Source organism: Grammomys surdaster, unplaced genomic scaffold (genome assembly GCF_004785775.1).
Source record: "Grammomys surdaster isolate TR1022 unplaced genomic scaffold, NIH_TR_1.0 1164, whole genome shotgun sequence".
In the NCBI taxonomy this organism is placed as follows: domain Eukaryota; kingdom Metazoa; phylum Chordata; class Mammalia; order Rodentia; family Muridae; genus Grammomys; species Grammomys surdaster.
Genome location: NW_021605583.1, coordinates 5,784,909 through 5,805,032, shown reverse-complemented (window position 1 = coordinate 5,805,032; position 20,124 = coordinate 5,784,909). Strand labels below are relative to the sequence as shown.

Here is a 20,124-nt window from a genome sequence, read left to right as displayed (position 1 = left end):
GTGCTGGGGCACAGGCATGAGCCTCCACAGCCATCTTAGCACTGCTTTTGTCTTCTAGAGCCTGTAGTCCTTGAGTAAAGGACAGAGCATTTCTCAACTACATCTGATGTTACTCACTTTAATGTCATTCATTCCTAAGTATCGCTTGTGCCAGGCACTTTGTAGGAAGCCTGGTTGCCGGAATTACTGTTTACACAATTCTCCTAATACATTTTAAATAAATCATCCCAAATGGCAGAAAGTGTGCCCCAAAATTGACTGAAGAACTAGTCTGTATCAAAAGCTCCATATGCCGGGCTGAGAGCGTATCTCACTGGCAGAGGTGAGCCCCAGCACTGACCACCACTCACAAAAAAACTGTATGAATGGAAATATTTTGAAAGAGTCACCTTGACTAAAGGTGCCATACTACAGGTTTGAAGAAGAAACTGTCCGAAACTACACTAATACAGTAGTCACTAGTCACATGCAGCTATTTAAAGTTAAAATAGTTAAAATTAAAAATTATTTTAAAAAATGTAGTTCTTCAGTCATACTAACCACGTGTCAAGTAGTCAGCGGCCACATGTAGTTACTGGGTGCCACACTGACCTAGCCACAGAAAGAATGTTCTCATTATTGAGACAGTCTTATTAGATGGCGTGGATGCAGAGTACTTAGTTCAGACCTCAGTACATCACAGAACTGAACTCTGCATCTAACCTAGAGACCCAGCAGGAAGTGCAAGCACACCAGGCTGTCACCCCGTGTGACAAACCGTGTGCCCTGCATGAGGTCACTGCCTCAGAGGAGGCTCACTCACTTGCAGCACTGCTTCTTGATATTCCGGCCACCAAACTTGGGCTTGTCCAAGCAATTAGTGCAAACGCCACAGTCCTCAGGCACCTGGCAGCCAGGACACTGTCCACACCGCCTCGACCGCCGCCCTTTCTTCACCGGAGGCTCCTGAGGTGCCTTGTTTCTGGTGACAGGCTTAATTGGTTTGATGGGTGGAGCAAGAGGTTCAGCATCTTCTGAGCCAGCAATTGATGACTTGTCTGTTAGGAAAAATGTATCTTTAGTTCCAAGGGAATTTCTAATACCTTCTTGAGAAATCCTCAGAGTCCCCTTGTATCATTAGATACATTAAACCTCATCTGAATTGCTAGTCAAATAGAAGAATTTATAATATATCCATAGACAGAACTCAGAGGTGTTCAAAATAATTATCTACATGCTTTTAAACATCTTCACCTTATAGCTTGATGAAAGCAAACATCTAAATAGTGAACGCAACACCCTGACTGCAAATCACGAACCAGCTGAGAGCTTCTGAGAACTTTCTCTAGATGACTAACAGTCAGGAGAAGGCACCCAGCATTTCAGAGTCAGATGGCAGTCATGAGTGAGTACATGCCTATCCTGGTGGTTGTTTTGATTTTGTCGACGTGACATAGCTACAGTTATCTGGGAAGAGGAACCTCAATGGAGAACATGCCTCTGCCTGTAGACAAGTCTGTAGGGCATTTTTTTTTTTTTTTTGAGAAGCAACTGATGAGTTAAGGCCCAGCCCATCATGGCTGGTGCCATCCCTGAGCAGGTGATCCTGAGTTTTTAAGAAATCAAGGCTAACAAGCCATGAGGACCGAGTCAGGAAGCAGTGGTCCTCCATGGTGTCTGCTTCAGTTCCTGCCTCCAGGCTCCTGCCTTGAGTTCCTGCCCTGGCTTCCCTCAGTGATTTAGTGGGACCTGAGCGTTATGAGCTGAAGTAAACCTTTTCCTCCCCATCTGCTCCTGACCATGATATTTTATTCAGAGAAGCAGTTGAAAGCCTAGTTAATAGAGTACTTCACAGACCTCTAATTCCAGGAAATGTAAATGACCAAGGTGTCCAACTGCTGTGTTCTGAAAACTACTGGTACAAAGAGGGCACGGTCAGCACAGCTGCCTCCAGGCAGGTTCTTAGTGTGGTCAAGAAAGACACCAGCATTGTTTCTGAGAGAAGAGACGCCTCAGACAGCCTCCTCAGACCTCTCTTCTACTGCACAGCAGTCGAGGAAGGCTTTGCCTATTCTTCCTTCTTCCCTCTCAGGAGTTAAACTTGTATCTGCATCTGACGGCTACCCAGTCTTCCCTGGGCGCCTTCCTTTTCTTTTTTTTTTTTCCACGGGAGAGTTTATTAAGAGAGTGGGAGAGCAAGAGGAAAGAAAGAAATAGAGAGAGTAGAGGCTGGCCATGACCATGTGGAGAGAGGGGGAAGGGAAGGGGGAAGGGGAGACAGCAACCTGCAGGCGCCGGGTTGGGGAGAGCAAGAGAGCCTTCCTTTTCTTTCTGAGGCACTTCCTCTAATTAAATCTTCACATATTTTATGCCCTCCAGCTATCTGGTTTTGGTCTGTTGTTGTTTTAATCCAGTCTAACAAACTATGAAGAGCCCATTGGCATCTGCAGAACGAAAGCAAATAAACGCTGCTCTAAGGTCAGCTTCCCTCACTTACCATCATTCCCCATGGAAGACAAAATTTTTTCTCGTTCTTCCCACGGTAAGGCACTCAAGGTGGGCATGTCATCAGGAAATACAGCTCGTTTGCGGCCAAGGGCAACAGCAGCTCTTCTGCAGACATGTTTGATCCGGGGTCCTCGAACAGAGGTTTCTGACGAATCACTTTCTTGACCCTGAGTATGAAATAAACCACAAATAAAGACAATCATGCATGTTGCAATTACAACTAAATGAAGCCAAAGTATACCTGACCAACTTATTATAACCTATCATCAAAGCATACAACTCTACCTATTCCTACCCAGTAAGCCAATGTGTGGAAATCAACTATTTCTCCACTCTACCTATACTGTCCCCTCTGTTACATCAGAACATAACTTTCTACTTCTTAAAATGCTACAGGTCCTTGAAGGACCACTGCACATACCACCCGCCTCCTAGCTTACACAACCGATGCAGCTCAAACATCTAGCCTAGCCAAAACCTGCCCCAAGAAGGGGCTCCATGACCTTGGTTTGAACAGGCAAGGAGGGAGAGAGTACCTGTGCTTTGGGCTGGTCAGTTTGTTTGAGACTCTTACTCTTCTCAATCTTGCAGAGCTGGGCTTTGGCCTTTTTTAGGAGGCTGGCAACCCTCTTGTCAGTCATTGGAAGCTTGTCTGCCTGAGCCAACATGGAGCCTATGGAGGAAGTGGAATGTTTAACAGTGCTAGATGAAGGAGTGGAAAGGCAGAGGGTTTTCTCCTTCTCCAGGGATGGGGCAGTTGGGCCGAGGTCCAAGTTGTTTTTTTCCAGATTTCCTCTCCCTTTCTTTATAAGAATTTTGGCTTTGACAGCTGTTGTGTCCCCAAGAGTCACAGGAGCAATATCAGCCCCAGAATCAAGTGACGAAGATTTCTTCCGCCCTGTTGCTTTTTTGGCAGAAGATGAAGTGCCAACATCTTCTCCAGCAACCTTCTCTTTGGAAACCCGACCCACAGGATACAAAGCAGAGCTACTCTGAATGTCTGAGCCCTTTTTCCTTTTCTCTTTCCTTGACTCCCGCTTATTCTCCTTCTCTCTCTCCCGGTCTCTCTCTCTACTCTTGTCCTTCTCCACGCTCTTGTCAGCATCGCGATCTTTGGACAGCTCCTCCGGGGCTGTGTCTTTCTTTCTCCCCTTCTCGGTCTGAGAGCCTGGGGTGAACCACGGGAAGAGAGCCGGGCTATTTGATGAAAACGGCTCTGCCGGAGCGCTAGTCTGCTTCCTCGCTCTCGGATTTTTGTCTGTAGATTCCCCAGACTGAGTTAGGGAATGAGAAGGAAAAGTAAAAGTTGGGTTTAAGGCACTAGCGGCAAGAGGGCTAACAGGCATGCTTAATGAGGACGAGACAGAAGACGGGGGAGTGAGAGGTGACAGCTCAGAGGTGCTAAGCCTTCCGCTTCTTGTCCTCATGGAGTGAGAAGGTGATCGTGGCTCAGACCGAATCGGACTGAACACTTTCCTTTTCCTTTTTCTATTAGACACTCCCGAAGAGGATGCTCCAGAAGAATTTCGATTACTAGGCAAGGTCACAGACTCGAATATTCTAGAGTGCGCCTCGCTGGGAGTAAATCTGGGAGCTCTCAGAATGGGGCTCCTTTTATGAATGTCAAACCTTGTTCCAGAATGGAGTGGTGAAAACAACCGGGCTGAAGCGGCAGTACCAGATGCAGAAAAACCAGAAGCGAAGCCAACATCCTCGGGAGTCAGCGGAGGGGGTCGGAAGTTATCAAATATTGGTTTGCGAATCAGACCTTCTTTGGCATACTTTGCTGAGGAAAAGTACTGTGGCTCTGACCTCGAATGCTTTAAAGAAGTCCACCTAAATGTTGGCTCCCGCAAAATAGATTTCCGCTTCCCTTGCATGGGAGCAGCAGAAGCAGGCAGGAACGGTGATGCTAAGGGGATGGTGGGCGGCATAAGCCAAGGTGTGTGGTCAGAGATGCCGGAGGCTGGCTGCAGAGGAGGGGGAGGAGTCAGCAGAGGTGGAGGTGGCGAGGAGGAGGTCTGCGGCTGTGGGGCACTTTGTAGAGTTGGTAATTTTTTAGTTGTTCTAGATCCAAAGCTTCTCTCAGACATCGAATACCGCCTGCTTCTCCTATCGTTACTCTCGTTTTCTGGGGACTGGGAAATAGGCAGTGGAGTATGAACTTCCGGGGTATTACTCCGCTCCTCGGGAAGTGCCTGGATCTCTTCAGAGGCCTGAGAATCTGAGGTGGTGTCGATACTGGGACTGCTAGATCGGGAGGAGTCCGAAGACATCTGAGAGGAATGCTGGGAAGCTGCACTGGACTTTTCAGAAGATCCACAGGACGTGGCGCTGAATCTACTGTTTGGGGTAGATTCTAGTCGCGCAATTTTAATCGGAGGGTCGTAATCCTCATCCTCTATGAACCGTCGGGGAGTTTTGATGATCCTGGAGGAGATGGCACTGACCACGGGCATGATGAACTGCCGGATGTTCTTGACCTGGGTCTTCACCTTCCTTCCCTGGAGCTGAGCTGCTTCTTTCTCTATTTTCTTCTGTGCCCCCTTCTTTGCCCTCTGCAGGAGTTGCTTAGCAATTGTGGCATCTGTCCTTTTAGAAGAAGGAATAATCCTGACTGGTTTAATCCTTCGAGGGCTCTGTCTGACAACTGTCTTATCTTCTTTTGTGAGTGGGGGTGTTCCTTCCTTGTCTTTCCGGACCTTCTGAGGCTTTTCCAGTTCAGAATTAGTGAGAAGACCAGAAGGGGTCTTTATCCGTTCTGTAGAAGGAGGCCTTCCTCGCCGTCTTACAATCTGTACCCCCTTCCTTCCTAGTTGGAGCTTCCCTGTCTTAAACTTAGACTTGAGAGGAGACAGTTTACCTGCTCTTAATTTTTTAATCTTTGTGGCTTGCTGGAACATAGCAGAAGGGGTCCGTTTAACTTTTTTCAGGCTATCCTCTTTGCTTCCTTGTGTTAACTCTGCAATGTCCTTTCCATGTGTGATTTTGATTTTTACCCCAGGGAAGGTGGGAGGTCTTCCTCTCTTCTTTTCTATGCTCTTAGAATCTTTCTTCTTGATTTTATCTGCAGATTTGGTCTCTGATTTACTTAGAGGGGAAAATACAGACGGGTCTGAGAGGATAGCTGGATTTCGGTCAGAGCCACTTCTAGGTCTCCCGCGAGGTTTTCGAGGACTAGCTTTAACTGTGTACAGAAATTAAACAATGAAGAGCAATATTTAGCTGTGTCGTTCAGGTCTTAGCTAAGCTGAATATAATTTAGCACAGGCCATTTTGTAGCGAGCTCACTGGGACTACTGAGTCAATGCTACATCTTAATTGTGCTTAATTTCTTCTCACCAAATATTTACCTCAAAGAAATTAAGCTAATAACACCCCACTTAAAAACATCTGGTTACTTTTTTGATACAAAAATCAAAATAAGGTTTTCAACCGAAGTGACCTAGAAAACAGAAATTCCTGTTCCTCAGATGAGCACGGTTTTTATTCATTTTCTAAAATTAAAAAAAAATCCAAAATAACTTGTTTCTTAAAATCTGTACTACACTATTCAGCCCATGAATAGCGCCAGTTAAGAACATGTTTCAAAAGCTGAGAATGGTAGCACTCAGGTGGCTAAGACAGAAGGCTGACAAGTCTGAGGTCAGTCTTGAACTGCACAGAAAGATGTGGTCTCAAAACAAAACAGAGCAACCACACCAAAACAAAACAAAGGCACACACACCAAAAAAACCCTCAACTCAACCCAGATGACAACGGACATTCCAGCTTTTCAATCTGTAACTGACTTTGAATAAATTCGAACAATATCAATTTTCATGCGAAGAGGCTCCTTCCCAGGCAGCTCAGCATCCTGTGTGTCCAGTCTGTTCTGGTGGAGTACAGTAGGAAAGGATTACCTCAGAGACAAATGCCTACTCATGAGAGACATCAGCATGATCACCGGCATGGAGTTTATCAAAGGAGTGGCTTGTGTGACGTGCTCCTTAGCCTAGGCTTTCCTAGGGCTTCTTGAACTTGTTAGTCCCAAGTTACAAAAAGATTTGGCCCCAGCTGATGTGAAGGTCAAATCAACAATTTATTAAGACAGATCATTGCTATTTCAGATAAAAGGAAACACTAGGTGTGATGGAATCCAACACTAAGGAGGCAGAGACAGGAGACTACCCACTAGTTCAAGGTCATCCTGGTCTGTCTCTGGAGTTCCAGTCAGGGCCACATATTTGAGATCTTCTTACAAACAGGAATTTCCAAAATTATAAAGATGTTCAACCTGTGACTATGAAGACAGTTAAAGAACAAAACTTCCTCTAACACCTAACATAGCTTATACTGACAATGCACCAAGAACTGGCTCAGGCAGCCAGGCATGATGGCTCACACTTGTGATCTCAGGACTTGCAAAGCAAGGAAAGATGGACACCTCAAGTTCAAGGTCAGTCAGGGCGACACAGTGAGCTCCATGCCAACTTGGGCTACAAAGTAAGACTCTGCCAAAAACAAACCAAAAAAAAAAGAGCAAGCTTATGGTTTGATGGTTTTTTGCTTTTTTAAAATTCTTTCTTGGCTTCACAGTGTTGTGTAGTACAACCTTCTTCTGAGACCAAACTCTCCTTTATTAGCCATCCAATGAGCCTTCAGACACTATCAGCATTTGGGCTATGGAGCTGCTTTCCAACACCACCGAAATCAACCAGGTCTAATGGCTGAACTTCCCAACAGAAACACAAGTAATGGAGGAGACTTTCCCTAACAGATCAAGAGTTTACAAATCAATTCTCAATATATACTAATTATACCCAAAGTACTGGACCATAGGACAGTAGATAAGAATTCATTTAAGTGATACATATCCAGATGCTTTAAAATAATAAGCACAACATACAAGGTAAATCGATGCCAAGAAGAGCCTCACTAGGAAACCACTGTGAATTAGCCACGACGAAGGACTTGACTCCTTCAGTCTGTGGGGCATTTCACGGGGCTGCCCAGATGACTTCAGCAATTCTGAAAACCACTTCTACATTACTTTTTAAAAGAAGCTTTCATAGACATGTAAAAAAAAGCAGAGCAGAGCAGAGCAGGGTCCTTACTCAGCTGGCTAACTTCTGACACTTGGGCGCACACTGGCTCACAGCATTGCCCTCGTTTTTATCAATTGTAAATGGCGTTAGAGTAAGGATCCCTATACAAAGACTTAAGACTCCATGGCCTCTTAAAGAAAGCACAGCTACTGTCTAAATAACAGGGTGACTGGGTATCAATGACAAGCCTGGGCAAACAAAAGCTGCCAGCTTGGGTGTTTAATTAGAGTACCATATAATATTTAATGACTCCTAAGTGAGACCCGAATGTCAGGAACCATCACAAATTGAACAGAGCAAAAGCCATCTAACAATAGAATATTTTACTAGTCTGTTTATCCACATGAGGAGCGGATTTCCCATCAAAAGAACCTCAAGTCTTTCCTCCAACTCAATTATCCAAGCTACTAAAGGTGAAGCCCACTGACTATCTTAGGGAACTGCTCGTAGTCTAGAACTTTGTTGAGAACATTGATAAACAGTGCTAATAACTGGAAACATTCACAGAATTTTCAGTTTCTTTATTTTAGTACAGCCTCGTAAGGGTTAGATAAAATGGTATCATATAGAGCCAACACGTTTCTGGTTCTTTGACAATTGTACACTTAAATTTCATCTACAAAAAACCATGAGCCAATATCCCCTCACAAGCATAAATGCTACCACAGAATAGAACATGATAAATGTAATCAAGTTTCCCAAAATCATTCTGTGGAAACCTACTTCCCATGCCCACACATTCCCCAGAAAAACAGAGTGAAGAGTTCACAAACACAGGCAGCAGGAACCAGTCCGTCCAGTCTAGCTCACAGTGTTTCCTAGCCTGGACTGCAATCACCCTTCCTTGTGACGCGGCAGGAAGAAGCCGCACTCTCCTGACAGACAGACGCAGATCTGCACACACGCTCGTTGGCCATACCTGAAGGAGACCTTGTGGGACTTCGCACTCTGACTTCTTCATCTGAGCCAAAACCTAAGAACTGCTCATCCTACAACAAAGGAGAATAATTTTAAAATCAGAAATAAAGACATACAGGTGAATAAATCCCAAAGGAAATGCCTAGATGAAACAAGTGCATTGGAAAATTGTTCTGTGCCTTCCAATCATCATTATCTGTAGCCTATAAAGCCATGGACCCAGGCAGAGCTCACTACACAGGATAGCTGTGGAATTACTCAACAAGGTATAGGACGCTTATCTTTGGTGATAAGGGACAGTCCTGAATTTCAAACTACATATACAGGCCCAAACCTTTAAAAGATAATTTTAATGCAAATAAGCAAATCAGTATAAAAATACAGAGCCACAAATAATAAGTACTTATAGCTACAGACACATGGGGAATAACATAAACCATATGATAATCTCTTGCCTGCTAAAATATTACAGAGACTGTAAGTGCCTTAACCATTGGTTCGTTAATTCGGGAGCTGTTAATTCAGATGTGACGTCTGTACATCTGACATTAGACAGTCTCACTGTGCACTTTATGGTACCACCTTAAAATGCCCTGTGGTAAGAGACATAATGATGGGCAGCAGTGATGGTAACAGGAACCGTAAACTGACCACACACAGTGACAGGAAGACATCTTATTCCCAATTCTGCTTAGGAAAGACAAAAGCAGAAACTCTCCTTACCTCTAACTTTTAACCCATCTTAAAATTACTAAGAATCTTTTAGCCTATTTTGGACAAGTTCTCAAGAAAAAGTCTACAGATATATATATTGATTGGTATGAATTTATTGAATAAGAAAAAGTTCTTTGCTAGAAAGACAGAGAGGGAGAGGGAGGAGGAGGAGGGAGGAAGAAAGGAGAGAGAGAGAGAGAGAGAGAGAGAGAGAGAGAGAGAGAATATTTTAGATTCTAAAACAAACCCACACAAACAAACAGCACTATGCTAGAGCCTGATCAATCCCCAGCTGTGTCCCAACATTTCAAGTCTCCAGAGTTTCCTGTGGACAGCACCAACAGACAACAAGAGTGCACTCCCACTGAAGAGCTCGTCCTCAGTTTCAAAGGAGCCAGGCGTTAATGGGCTCCTTAACCACTTCTCAAGCAAATGAAACATTTTAGACAAATCAGCAGTTCAACTCTTAAACTTAAAGGCTTTAGGCAGCATTGTTATCCTCCAAGACCAAGGTGGAAAAGTATTTATGGGGCTGGACACATGCCTCAGCCGCTAGGAGCACTGGCCGGTCATCTATCTAGACGACTTGGGTTTGTTTCCTAGCACCCACATGGTGACTCATAGCCACCTGAAACTAGTTCCAAGGGATCTGATGCCCTCTTCAGCCTCTGAGAGCACAAGAGTAGTACACAGTACACAAACATAAGTGCAGGCAAAATATCTATCTCTCTATATGTAATAAAACAAAGAAGTAAATATTTAAGAGAAAGACAAAGATGGTCGGCGATGCCACAGTCCTTTAATCCCAGCACTTTGAGGCAAAGGGAGGTGAATCTCTGTGAGTTCAAGGCCAGCCTGGTCTACAGATCGAGTCCCTGTCTCCAGAAAGGAAGGGGAAAAAGATGATATTCTCCTCAGAAAATGTATTGTTAGAAAACTATTATAATTCCAAAAATGTATTCAATCTAAAGAACACATACTAGAGTTTCTCTCTCTCTCTCTCTCTTTAGTTTCCTTTGTCCCTAGGTTAAAAGTAATTTTTAAAGTTCTCTTAGTTTAAAATAAGCTTTTATTGTGAACATTATTTGTAAGGAAAACTTTATGTCTTCATCTTACAATAAAACAAGCCAAACAGGGCTAGAGATGGCCCCAGTGTTAACAGTACCTGTTGCTCTGCAGAGGACCGGGGTTCCAATTCAATTCCGAGCACCCACACGGCAATTCACAACCATCCATAACTCTAGCTCCAGGGGAACCAATACTCTCTTCTGGCCTCCAGGACACCACATGCACAGACATACATGTAGGCTAAACACTACACACAGAATAGTAAAATACTTTTTAAAAAAGCCAAATACATTTCTGTGGATCTGCAGACTGGATGGCTCAGTATCAAAAAGTTACCAAAAATCACAAAGGCCCAATCAGTCCAAAATCTCTCCTTTTAGGGAGAAGGGACATCAAGGTCTCAATGTCATAGCCCAGGCTAGTGGTCTCAAAGGCGCTCACCCTCTGCCCCCAGCAGTATGGGACTACAAGCATGTGTTATCACACCAGCCTCATCCATTTTTGTTTGTTTTTGAAGACAGGGTTTTTTTTGTGTAGCCTTAGATGTCCTGGAACTCACTCTGTAGATCAGGCTGGCCCTGAACTCAGAGATCTGCCTTTCTCTGCCTCCCGAGTACCAGGATTAAATGCGCGTGCCACCACCAACCAGCTTAATTCAATTTTTAAAATAAGAGATCCATATTGTTCCACTTTAAATATACACTTTGGGTAAATTTAGTTACTTTCTATTTTGGGGTTGGGGACTGAATCCCAGGCCTTAGGCAAGAAGTCTACCACGAAGCTACGACCCTTGCTCAGAAGGAAAGGCAAAGAGTAGTTTAGGAGAGAAAAACAAACAAACAAACAAACAACAAACACTATAGGGAATGGTAAATTATTTCAAACAAGGAGCGAGGGACTAACTTAAAATAAAAACACAAAACCTTCAACTGTCTTGAGGGGGCCGGGCCACGTTTGTTGGGCTGAGACACCAGAAAGTCTGGCTCCGGATTCAGCTCTGCCATTCTCAGCTACATGAGCTCAGTCAAGACCCTTTCTCCCTCCATTTCTTTCTTTACTGAGCACTGAGAAAAGGGAAGCAAAGCGTTTATATAAAGTCACTTAGAAAACGAAAAGCAACATGCATACTCCTGTTACTTTTGTTAGGGTTGTAGTTGAAGAGCAAGGTTGAGCCGAATGACCTGCCTTAGATCACACACATAACAGGTAACAATCGAGGAGCCCGTGTTTAAAGTGGGTGCAGTTATTACTGGTTGTAATCACTCCAGTACCACAATAGTTAAACTAAACCTATAAATAACTGAAGGGTTCAAATAAAGCACCCACAGAACAAAACTTTCTATGCTGCTACAAAACACAAAATGCCCATTTTCAGATTCTTCAAGCTTCTGGTCAATCTGTCTACACCATCCACAATCTGTCTACACCATCCGCATCCTACAACATGCCAATCCGTGTGTGTGTGTGTGTGTGTGTGTGTGTGTTTCACAGTATCTGGATATGGCCAAACGCAGCCCAGGTCTAGCTGTGAAGTCCTGTAAGAGGGAGCTCACCACTGAGCTGTCAGGCAGTCATTCAACTGTTAATGTTTAGGGTTTTTCCCAAGTATTTTCTTTTTTTCTTTCTTTCTTTTTTCTTTTCTTTTCTTTTTCTTTTTTTTTTTTTTGGTTTTTCGAGACAGGGTTTCTCTGTATAGCCCTGGCTGTCCTGGAACTCACTCTGTAGACCAGACTGGCCTCGAACTCCCAAGTGCTGGGATTAAAGGCGTGCGCCACCACTGCCCACCTCCCAAGTATTTTCTAAACTGATCAGAAACATTTGTTTTCCTTCTGGTCTCAGAATAAGAGACCAAGATTTGAACAAGAAAAGAATGTACAGTCAAAAGGACTGTGCATGGTGGCACATACCCTTAATGCTAGTACTTGGTAGGCTGAGGCAGAGGCCAGCCTGGTTTGCATAGTGAGTTCCAGGACACCCTGTAACCCATAGTGAGGGCCCTTTCCCCTAAAGGTTCTATTTCAACTCAAGAACCTTTTTTTCGTTTGTTTGGTTTGTGTTTTTGTTTTTTTTTTGCATTTGAAATGTATACTGATTTCTTGACTATGCTTTAAAGTAAAAGCTCACTCTTCAAAAACTCAGAGAATCTGGTCAAAGCAAAAGCTGTCATTGTTATGTCAAAGTCTTCCAACTCTGAACTTCAAAGTCTACGCTAAGATTCCTAAATAAACACATCTCTTAAAAAAAAATTAGCCAAAAACTTAAGGGAAGCCAAGCTGAAAATACCGTATGAAAGATACCCAGCAGAACACCAGCAGAGACTGCTACAGAAAGTCTTCACCACTGCACACTACACTCCCATCCGTCTTGGCTTCTCATCTGGGCCCACTGCACATCTTAGTCAGGTACCAGCTCAGGACCATGCAAAGAGGTAGCAGTCCTAGCTTCCAAAAGGTTCAGACTTGCTGACAAAACAAGATCAAGGCAGTGCACACTCAGCCATCGCCACACCCCCACACCCAGCAGAAGCCCAGCTGAAGAGTGAGCCAGAGACACTGTGCTGCACAGAGCCAAGGGAACCTAGGACCACTTACTACACATAATTTTCTTTTCCTGTTTCTTTGATATTTTGTTTTGACACTCTGAAGATCAGGCTGGTCTCAAACTCAAGAGAGCTCCTCCTGCCTCTGCCTCCTGAGTGCTGGAACTGAGGGTGTATCCTACCATACCTAGGCCAACACACACACACACCGTTTCCTTCCTCAGGGCCTTATCTGAGGAGCACAATATTCCTAGACAAACTTTAGGCAAGAGCTGGAATACCTGCCCCTCACAGTCAGTGATGTTCCTAGAGGCTGGGTTGCTAAGAGTTCAACATTTTTCTTGGCTCCATGATCGAAAAACCCGCTAGTCAAGTCAAGCTCTATAAATCCTGTTAAGTCATATTTAGTGTCCAGTGACTTATGGTAAATTAAGCTATCCAATGTCACCCCCTAAGTGAATTATAAAAAAAAAAATTAACGTAGAACTCACTACCTCTAGCCATAACTATAGGGCAGCTGGCTAGGAACTTCCAAGTACACTTTAACTATTAAACTCCCTGGCTCATAAATATTTTATGCATTTTATTTGCTGGGCATGGTGGGAAATGGCTTTAATCCCAGCGCCCAAGATGCAGAGATAAGTGAATTTCTGTGAGTTTGAGGCCGGTCAGGGCTACATAGTAAGGCACTGTCCTCAAAAAAGAAAAAACAAATCTACATAGTGAGACCGCATTTCAAAAAGATTGTTTTATTTTTGTAGTGGTATTTGTGAAGTAATAAGAATACACTTCCCACAAGAGAACCCCAGCCCCAAATAATATTACAGATAATAACGTTACATATAAAACTTAGTAAAGGTATTTAGAAAAATACATGAAAATCTGTGCTTCACAGAATTATGCAAGCCTAGGAAAACTTTTCAAAGTAGTATTTCATCTACTGGTTCTTTTAAAACCATCACACATGTGTCCCAGCCAGAGCTATATTCCAGATGAAAAGTTGAAAATATTACAATTCCTCCTTCCAAGCAGCACCTAAGGCAAGAATGGGCAGGTGTAACCTCAACTTTTCTTCCAAAAACCAAAGTTTTGTTAACATGAGAACAAAATCTGACTTAACTCATATTCCAGAATAAAAACCATGCTTCCGTCCGGGAACGGCTCATTCTCGCTCTTACATTAGTACCCGCCGGGGAAGAACACTCAGCAGGCTTCCAAATTCTCACAAAGAGTTATCACCTCCTTCATTTCTAACTCGGCCTCTCAACAGGGCTGGAGACCAGAGACCTGATCCTCTCTAGCCATCAGGCGTGACACAGTTCCTAAGTATGGGGGCAGCCTTATGAAAGGTCATTGTTCAGACACTTAATAATTTCCTTTCCCTATATCCAATTAAAATGGTTGGTTTTCTGTGCCTTTCTTAATGCTTACCAATTTACCACAGTCTGGGGAGGAAAAAAAACAACCTACTTAGAATCCTTAACTTCTCAAGCTAAGGTGGAATGGCACCAAAGCTACACTGAAAACATCTCTGCCGTGATAGAGAAGGAGCTCAGTGGGGAGAGTAACTGCCTAGCAAGCGTGGCCCCCAGCACTATGTAAGACCGGGTGTGATTACATCTGTATCTCATCCCAGCACTGAGAAGTGGGGCCGTTCAGTGTCAGCCTCACTACTCTATGGAAGACATGCAGTCTCAAATAAAAGAACATCGGCAACATGACTCATAATACCCCAACCGTGATACCCACTGAGGTGGTCCTCCTCATACCTAAGCCAGCGCCACCAACCATCACGACACATCTTGACTAAACAGGCTTCATGAACCCTCGCCTGAGATGGACAAGGCCTCCCATGACTCACTCTCTGCTCCTGCTTGTTCCTGGACACCTTACTTTATTAATAAGTAAGTGCTGTGCAGCCCACACATGCCCTTTAGTAACCGTTTCTCAGCATCTGTCTCTAAAATGTCCAAAAACTCAAATTCCTTCAATTACAAAATTAACTTTACTGAATCAATGAGGAAAAAAAAACCATCAAATGAACATAGTATCAAAATCACCCCTTGCATTTGGAGAAATGGCTTGGAGACTGAAAGCATGTATTGGTCTTCCAGCGGACCTGAGTTCAAGTCCCAGGGTCCACATCAAGGCAGGTCACACTTGCCTCTGACTCCAGCTTCAGGGAGATCAATGCCACAAGGCGTCTGTGGGCACCTGAACTCACATGCAACTGAAAACTAAACATAAATAAGAATCCTTCCTGAGGGACTGGAGAGACGGCTCAGAGGGTTAAGAGCGATTATGTTCTTCCAGAAGACCAGAGTTCAGTTCCTAGCACGCACATTAGGCAGTTCACAACTACCTGTAATGAAATCTTTTTTTTTTTAATCACTCCTGACACACTCATTTTGTGAGATGTTTTTTTCAGGTCTAAGCTGGCATTGCTATACATGGTTCACTCTGATGAAGAGGCCACAGGAGACCTAAGAGACTAAACCCCCAGGAGGCAAGCTGTATATTTTGGCAGCTATACTTTAAAAAGAGTAACACCTCCCCTGTGGGAATGTATTCCTGTTAGCTATCACTTCTGTTGGCACAACTCCCTTGGAGTCTCTTGCTACTTGCTGTAAAATACCAAGGTTTTCTGTTGTATTTTAAAGACTCACACTCATAATTACCAGTACTTAATTAGATGGGATTCTTCTTTTCCCTAGACAGCCTTTGCTATGTAACCCAGACTGGCCCCTAACTTATGATCTTTCTGCCTCAGCTTCCAGTGTGCTATGGTAACAGGTGTGTGCCACCATGCCTGCTTAGCCGAAGGGATTTCTTTTTTAATGTGTTTACTGGGATGATGGCCTCAGGTTGATCCCCCAGGACTCACATGGTAAAATGAGAGAGCTGACCTGAGGCTGTCCCCTGATCTCTGTATGTGTACATATGATACAAGACACCACACACACAGAAGGTACCACACACGTTCATGCACACACACCCCCTACACACACACACACACATGCATATACCATGTTCTGGGTTTAATTCCCAACATAAACAAATAAAATGACATATACATGGGATGCATAAGGACTAAATTAGGCCATAATGAGAGAACGGTTTATAGTTATTAGAGAGGTCAGAACAGTTTATAGTTATTAGAGAGGCCAGTATGATAGCAAGTGTTGGTGAGGATGGAAGAAAACAGAGCCTCTGTGCAAAGTAAGTGGAGTGTAAACCAGAACAGCTATTTAAGGAAATAGTATGGCAGTGCTTCAGAAAACCAAAAATCTAACCCTGAAACCCTCCCACCCTAACTGGGGTACACAGCGAAGGAACCAGGATCATATGCTGGACAAGTTTGTGCACCTCAGGCCCATGTCCGCTCTAGCCTCAATAGCCCATGATTAAAGAAAATAATAGGGCCCATGTCTACAGTCTGCCTTTAAAAGGTAGGGAATTTGGCCATTCTCGGTGACATTACACAGTAAGCCAGACACTGAAATTTAAGTACTCTTGAGCACTCGCTTACCCGTGGCATCTAAAGGGAGAGCACAAAAGTGACCTGAAGCTGAGGAGGAGGACAGGAGAGGCTGACCAAGAGGCACCCACGATTTCGGCTCTAATGGAGGAAGGAGTTTTAGTGATGATCTACGGTGCTGAAAGGTAACCATAGGTGATAATGGAGGATGTATTTAAATACTGCTAAAAAGAGGCCAAAGGGGGCTGGAGAGACGGTGCAGCAGCCTGGCTGCTCTTGAGAAGGACCCAAGTCCAACTCTCAGCACCCATATGGCAGCTCACAACCATCTGAAACTCCAGTTTCAGAGGATCTGGTGCTGGCACCAGTCACACATGCAGTTCACATACATGCATGTAGGCAAAACACCCATACACAGAAAGAAAAATAAGTAAAATTAAAATATAAAGACTGCTTTGAAAAAAAAAAGCAGTTTTTAACAGTGACATGATAAAAATTAAGATGCTAATGATATTCTTTAGCTTGATGAACGCTTTTATACACACGTATGTGTAATCCCAGCGCTAGGGAAGCAGAGACAAGAGAGCCTTGGGGCTCACCGGCCAGCCAGTCTAGGCCAATTGATAAGTTTCAGACCAATGAGAGAAGTGTCTCAAAGGAAGTATATGATGTTTATGATGATAACACTGGAAGTTGTGCTTTTTGGGGTGCTGAGACGGAATATAGTAGGGTTCTTACTAGCATGAATAAGGCACACGGTCCTGGATTCAATTTCCAGAACTTTCAAGAAAGTAATGGGTTTTTGTTGTTGTTGTTGTTTTTTAAATCTTTAAAAAAAAGGGGGGAGGGATGTCTGATGGGAAGACCCATGTTTGTAATTCCAGTACTCAGAAGGCAGACACAGGAGAGTCACTGCAAGTTCAAGCCAGTCTGGTTTACACAGTGAGACTACATCTCATACCCTACCCCCACCCCTGAATCAATCAATCATCAATCAATCAATCAATCAGTGCAGGCTGGGAGACAAACTACAGCAACTCACTCTATAAGAAACAACATGAGTGTGTGGCTGCAGAGATGGCTCAGAAGTTGCACTTGCTGTTTGTGCAGAGGACTGGGTTCAGCTCCCAGTGCCCACATGAAGACTTACAACTGTCTATAACTCCAGTGGTAGGGGATCCAACACACTCTTCTGGCCTCTGTGGGCTCCTGTGTGTGCGTGCATGCACGCACACACACACACACACACGCACGCACACACACATACTCACACGCACCTCTTTCAAAACCTACATATATGTAAAGGAATGAGCAGAGATAGAAGACATCTTCAAGCAGGGTATGGTATGGTGGTACAGGCTTAAAATCCCAGCTCTTGGAAGGCTGAACAGGTACCTAGTTTGAAGCCAGCCTCTGCAGCTCTGCAGTGAGACTCTGCAGAAAGAGGGAAGAGGGGATATCTAAGTACAGTAACAGAATGCAGTAACGGGGACCAAATGTGGCAACACTGTACAAAGTGAGATAACCAGGCAAGACACAGGATCAGGAAAGCCACTGCACACAGGACGAGATGTGCTCGCCTTTGGAGGATGATGAAGCTTGCGAATGAGACCAAGTGTGTTGCTGGCCCAGCAAATAATAAACCAAAGCACAGAGGCAGAAAGAGACAGAAGGTGGGGAGGTGGGAAGCAGACCATAGGTCTGACAGGACTGCAAGTGCTTAAAGATGGCTCTCTAGCAGAGACGACCACATCTTAAAGGCTCTGCAGGCTGGAGATTCTACAGGCAGGGTGGCACACACCTGAAATCCCAGCACTCTGTAATCTCAGCATTTTGGCAAGAACTCCGAGTCTAAGGCCAGCTTGAGCTACCCAAGGAAACTCGGATTGTTTTTTCCTTCCTATAACTGTCTATAACTATATTAAATATTGGGCTGGAGAGATGGCTCAATGGTGAAGAGCACCGTCTGCTCTTCCAGAGGTCCTGAGTTCAATTCCCAGCAACCACATGGTGGCTCACAACCATCTGTAATGGGATCCGAAGCCCTCTTCTGGTGTGTCTGAAAAATTGCTACAATGTAATATGAACATAAAATAAATAAATCTTTGAAAAAAAAAAAAAACTATATTAAATATTATGAATATACACACACACACACACACACACACACACATATATATATCAATGAAAAAAGCTGTTTCCATATCCCAGTGTTTAAATAAACCAACAGGAAAGAACTCTGAAACAATAAGCCTATAAGTGACATCTGGGCTGCATGTGCATGGAAAACGTACCCATCCTCCGACTATGTAAACTGCCCAGAAATCCTTTCTGGACACTTTTAGAGACTGGTGGTTTAAACAGGAATGGCTCCCATAGGCTTGCACACTTGAATGCAGAGTCACCAGGAAGCAGCACTATTGGAGGAGGAGGAAGAGGAGGAGGAGGAGGAAGAGGAGGAAGAGGAGGAGGAGGAGGAAGAAGAGGAGGAGGAGGAGGTGTGGCCTTGTTGGAGGTGTGTTACTGGGGTAAGCTTTGACGATTCAAAGGCCCATGCCAGGCAATCAGGTCAGGCTGCAGCTTTCGGCTACTGTTCCAGTGCCATGAGTGCTGGCATACTCCTAGCGTGCTCCCCACCACGACAAAGCCACAGAAACTCTAACAGACCCCCCAGTTAAATATTCCTTGGTGTCTTCACGTGGCCATGGTGTCTCTTGACAAAAGAAGAGTGACTAAGACACAGACAGAGTGGTAAGTAGGCTGTCCACCTTCTGAGAAGCTAGACAGAGAAAGTCCCTGCATCTGTTCATCCTAGCTTACATTATTATTTTATTTATTTATCCTGGGTTTTTTTTCCTTTTATCTCATGTAGCCCAGGCTAGGATTCTGGGTGTGTATAACATTGTATACTCTGAGATTGCTCACAGAGCCAGTGACTACAATGGCAGAGGGTTGAGCAAAAAGAAGCGATTCCACAAAAATTTTACAGCATGCTTGTTTTATTTAAAAAATTTTTGATGTGTGTGTCTGAGGGGTGCCCACAGAGGTGAGATGCGGGCATCAGATCCCCAAGAGCTGGCGTTATAGGTGGTTGTGAGCCATTACACATGGGTGCTAGGATCAGAACTCTTGAGCAGTACATGTCTTTCCAACCTGACATCCGCTTTTGCTATGGAGATTGTTATTAGAGGACTGCAGGTACCTGCCTCGGGCTGACTGGTTTGTGGGATACAGTCACTACAATTGAGAGTACAGAACAGGGATGGACTTTCAGGACTAGGAAGGCAGAACACCTCGGCTATCTGAGTTAGAAATGTCTGTCTGGCCGGGCGGTGGTGGCGCACGCCTTTAATCCCAGCACTTGGGAGGCAGAGGCAGGCGGATTTCTGAGTTTGAGGCTGGCCTGGTCTACAGAGCGAGTTACAGGACATCCAGGGCTATGCAGAGAAACCCTGTCTCGAAAAACAAACAAACAAACAAACAAACAAACAAAAAACAAATAGGAATATCTGTCTGTGTTGTCTACTGGAAACAATGGCCTGGAGAAAACACATCTGACTTTTATGGAAATATTAGATCAACTTACCAGGAAAAGAATATAAAGAAAAAAAAAAAGAAGGCTGGTGAACAGTCCCAAGGGAATGTGTACACCAAGCTTTGCATGGGAGAAGGGGAAGCCAAAGGCACAGGACACCCGGGAAAAGTGCTTACCAAGGAGTGGTCTGGTCAGCCACGCCTCACATACAGTGGACTGGCAAGGCTGATGTCTATGCGGTATCCAGGCAGGAGGAAGCAAGCCATAGTGTGGAAATAGGAGTGGGGCAGGAGGCTGC

The 20,124-nt window shown here is 44.2% G+C and overlaps 1 protein-coding gene across 3 annotated transcripts in view; it reads right to left on the bottom strand.

Moving 5' to 3' along the window:
- The window catches only part of Kmt2a (lysine methyltransferase 2A), an 81,781-nt gene that overhangs the window by 40,923 nt on the left and 20,734 nt on the right, over positions 1–20,124 (bottom strand). For 2 of the 3 annotated variants that reach the window (XM_028783844.1, XM_028783845.1), the window contains exons 2-5: positions 8,494–8,563; positions 3,024–5,674; positions 2,477–2,654; positions 803–1,037 (exon numbers count right to left, since the gene is read on the bottom strand). In XM_028783844.1, coding sequence (XP_028639677.1) covers positions 803–1,037; positions 2,477–2,654; positions 3,024–5,674; positions 8,494–8,563 — 3,134 coding nt within the window. Of the gene's footprint in view, positions 1–802; positions 1,038–2,476; positions 2,655–3,023; positions 5,675–8,493; positions 8,564–20,124 lie in introns of those variants that run through there. The other variant, XM_028783846.1, reaches the window with a different exon arrangement.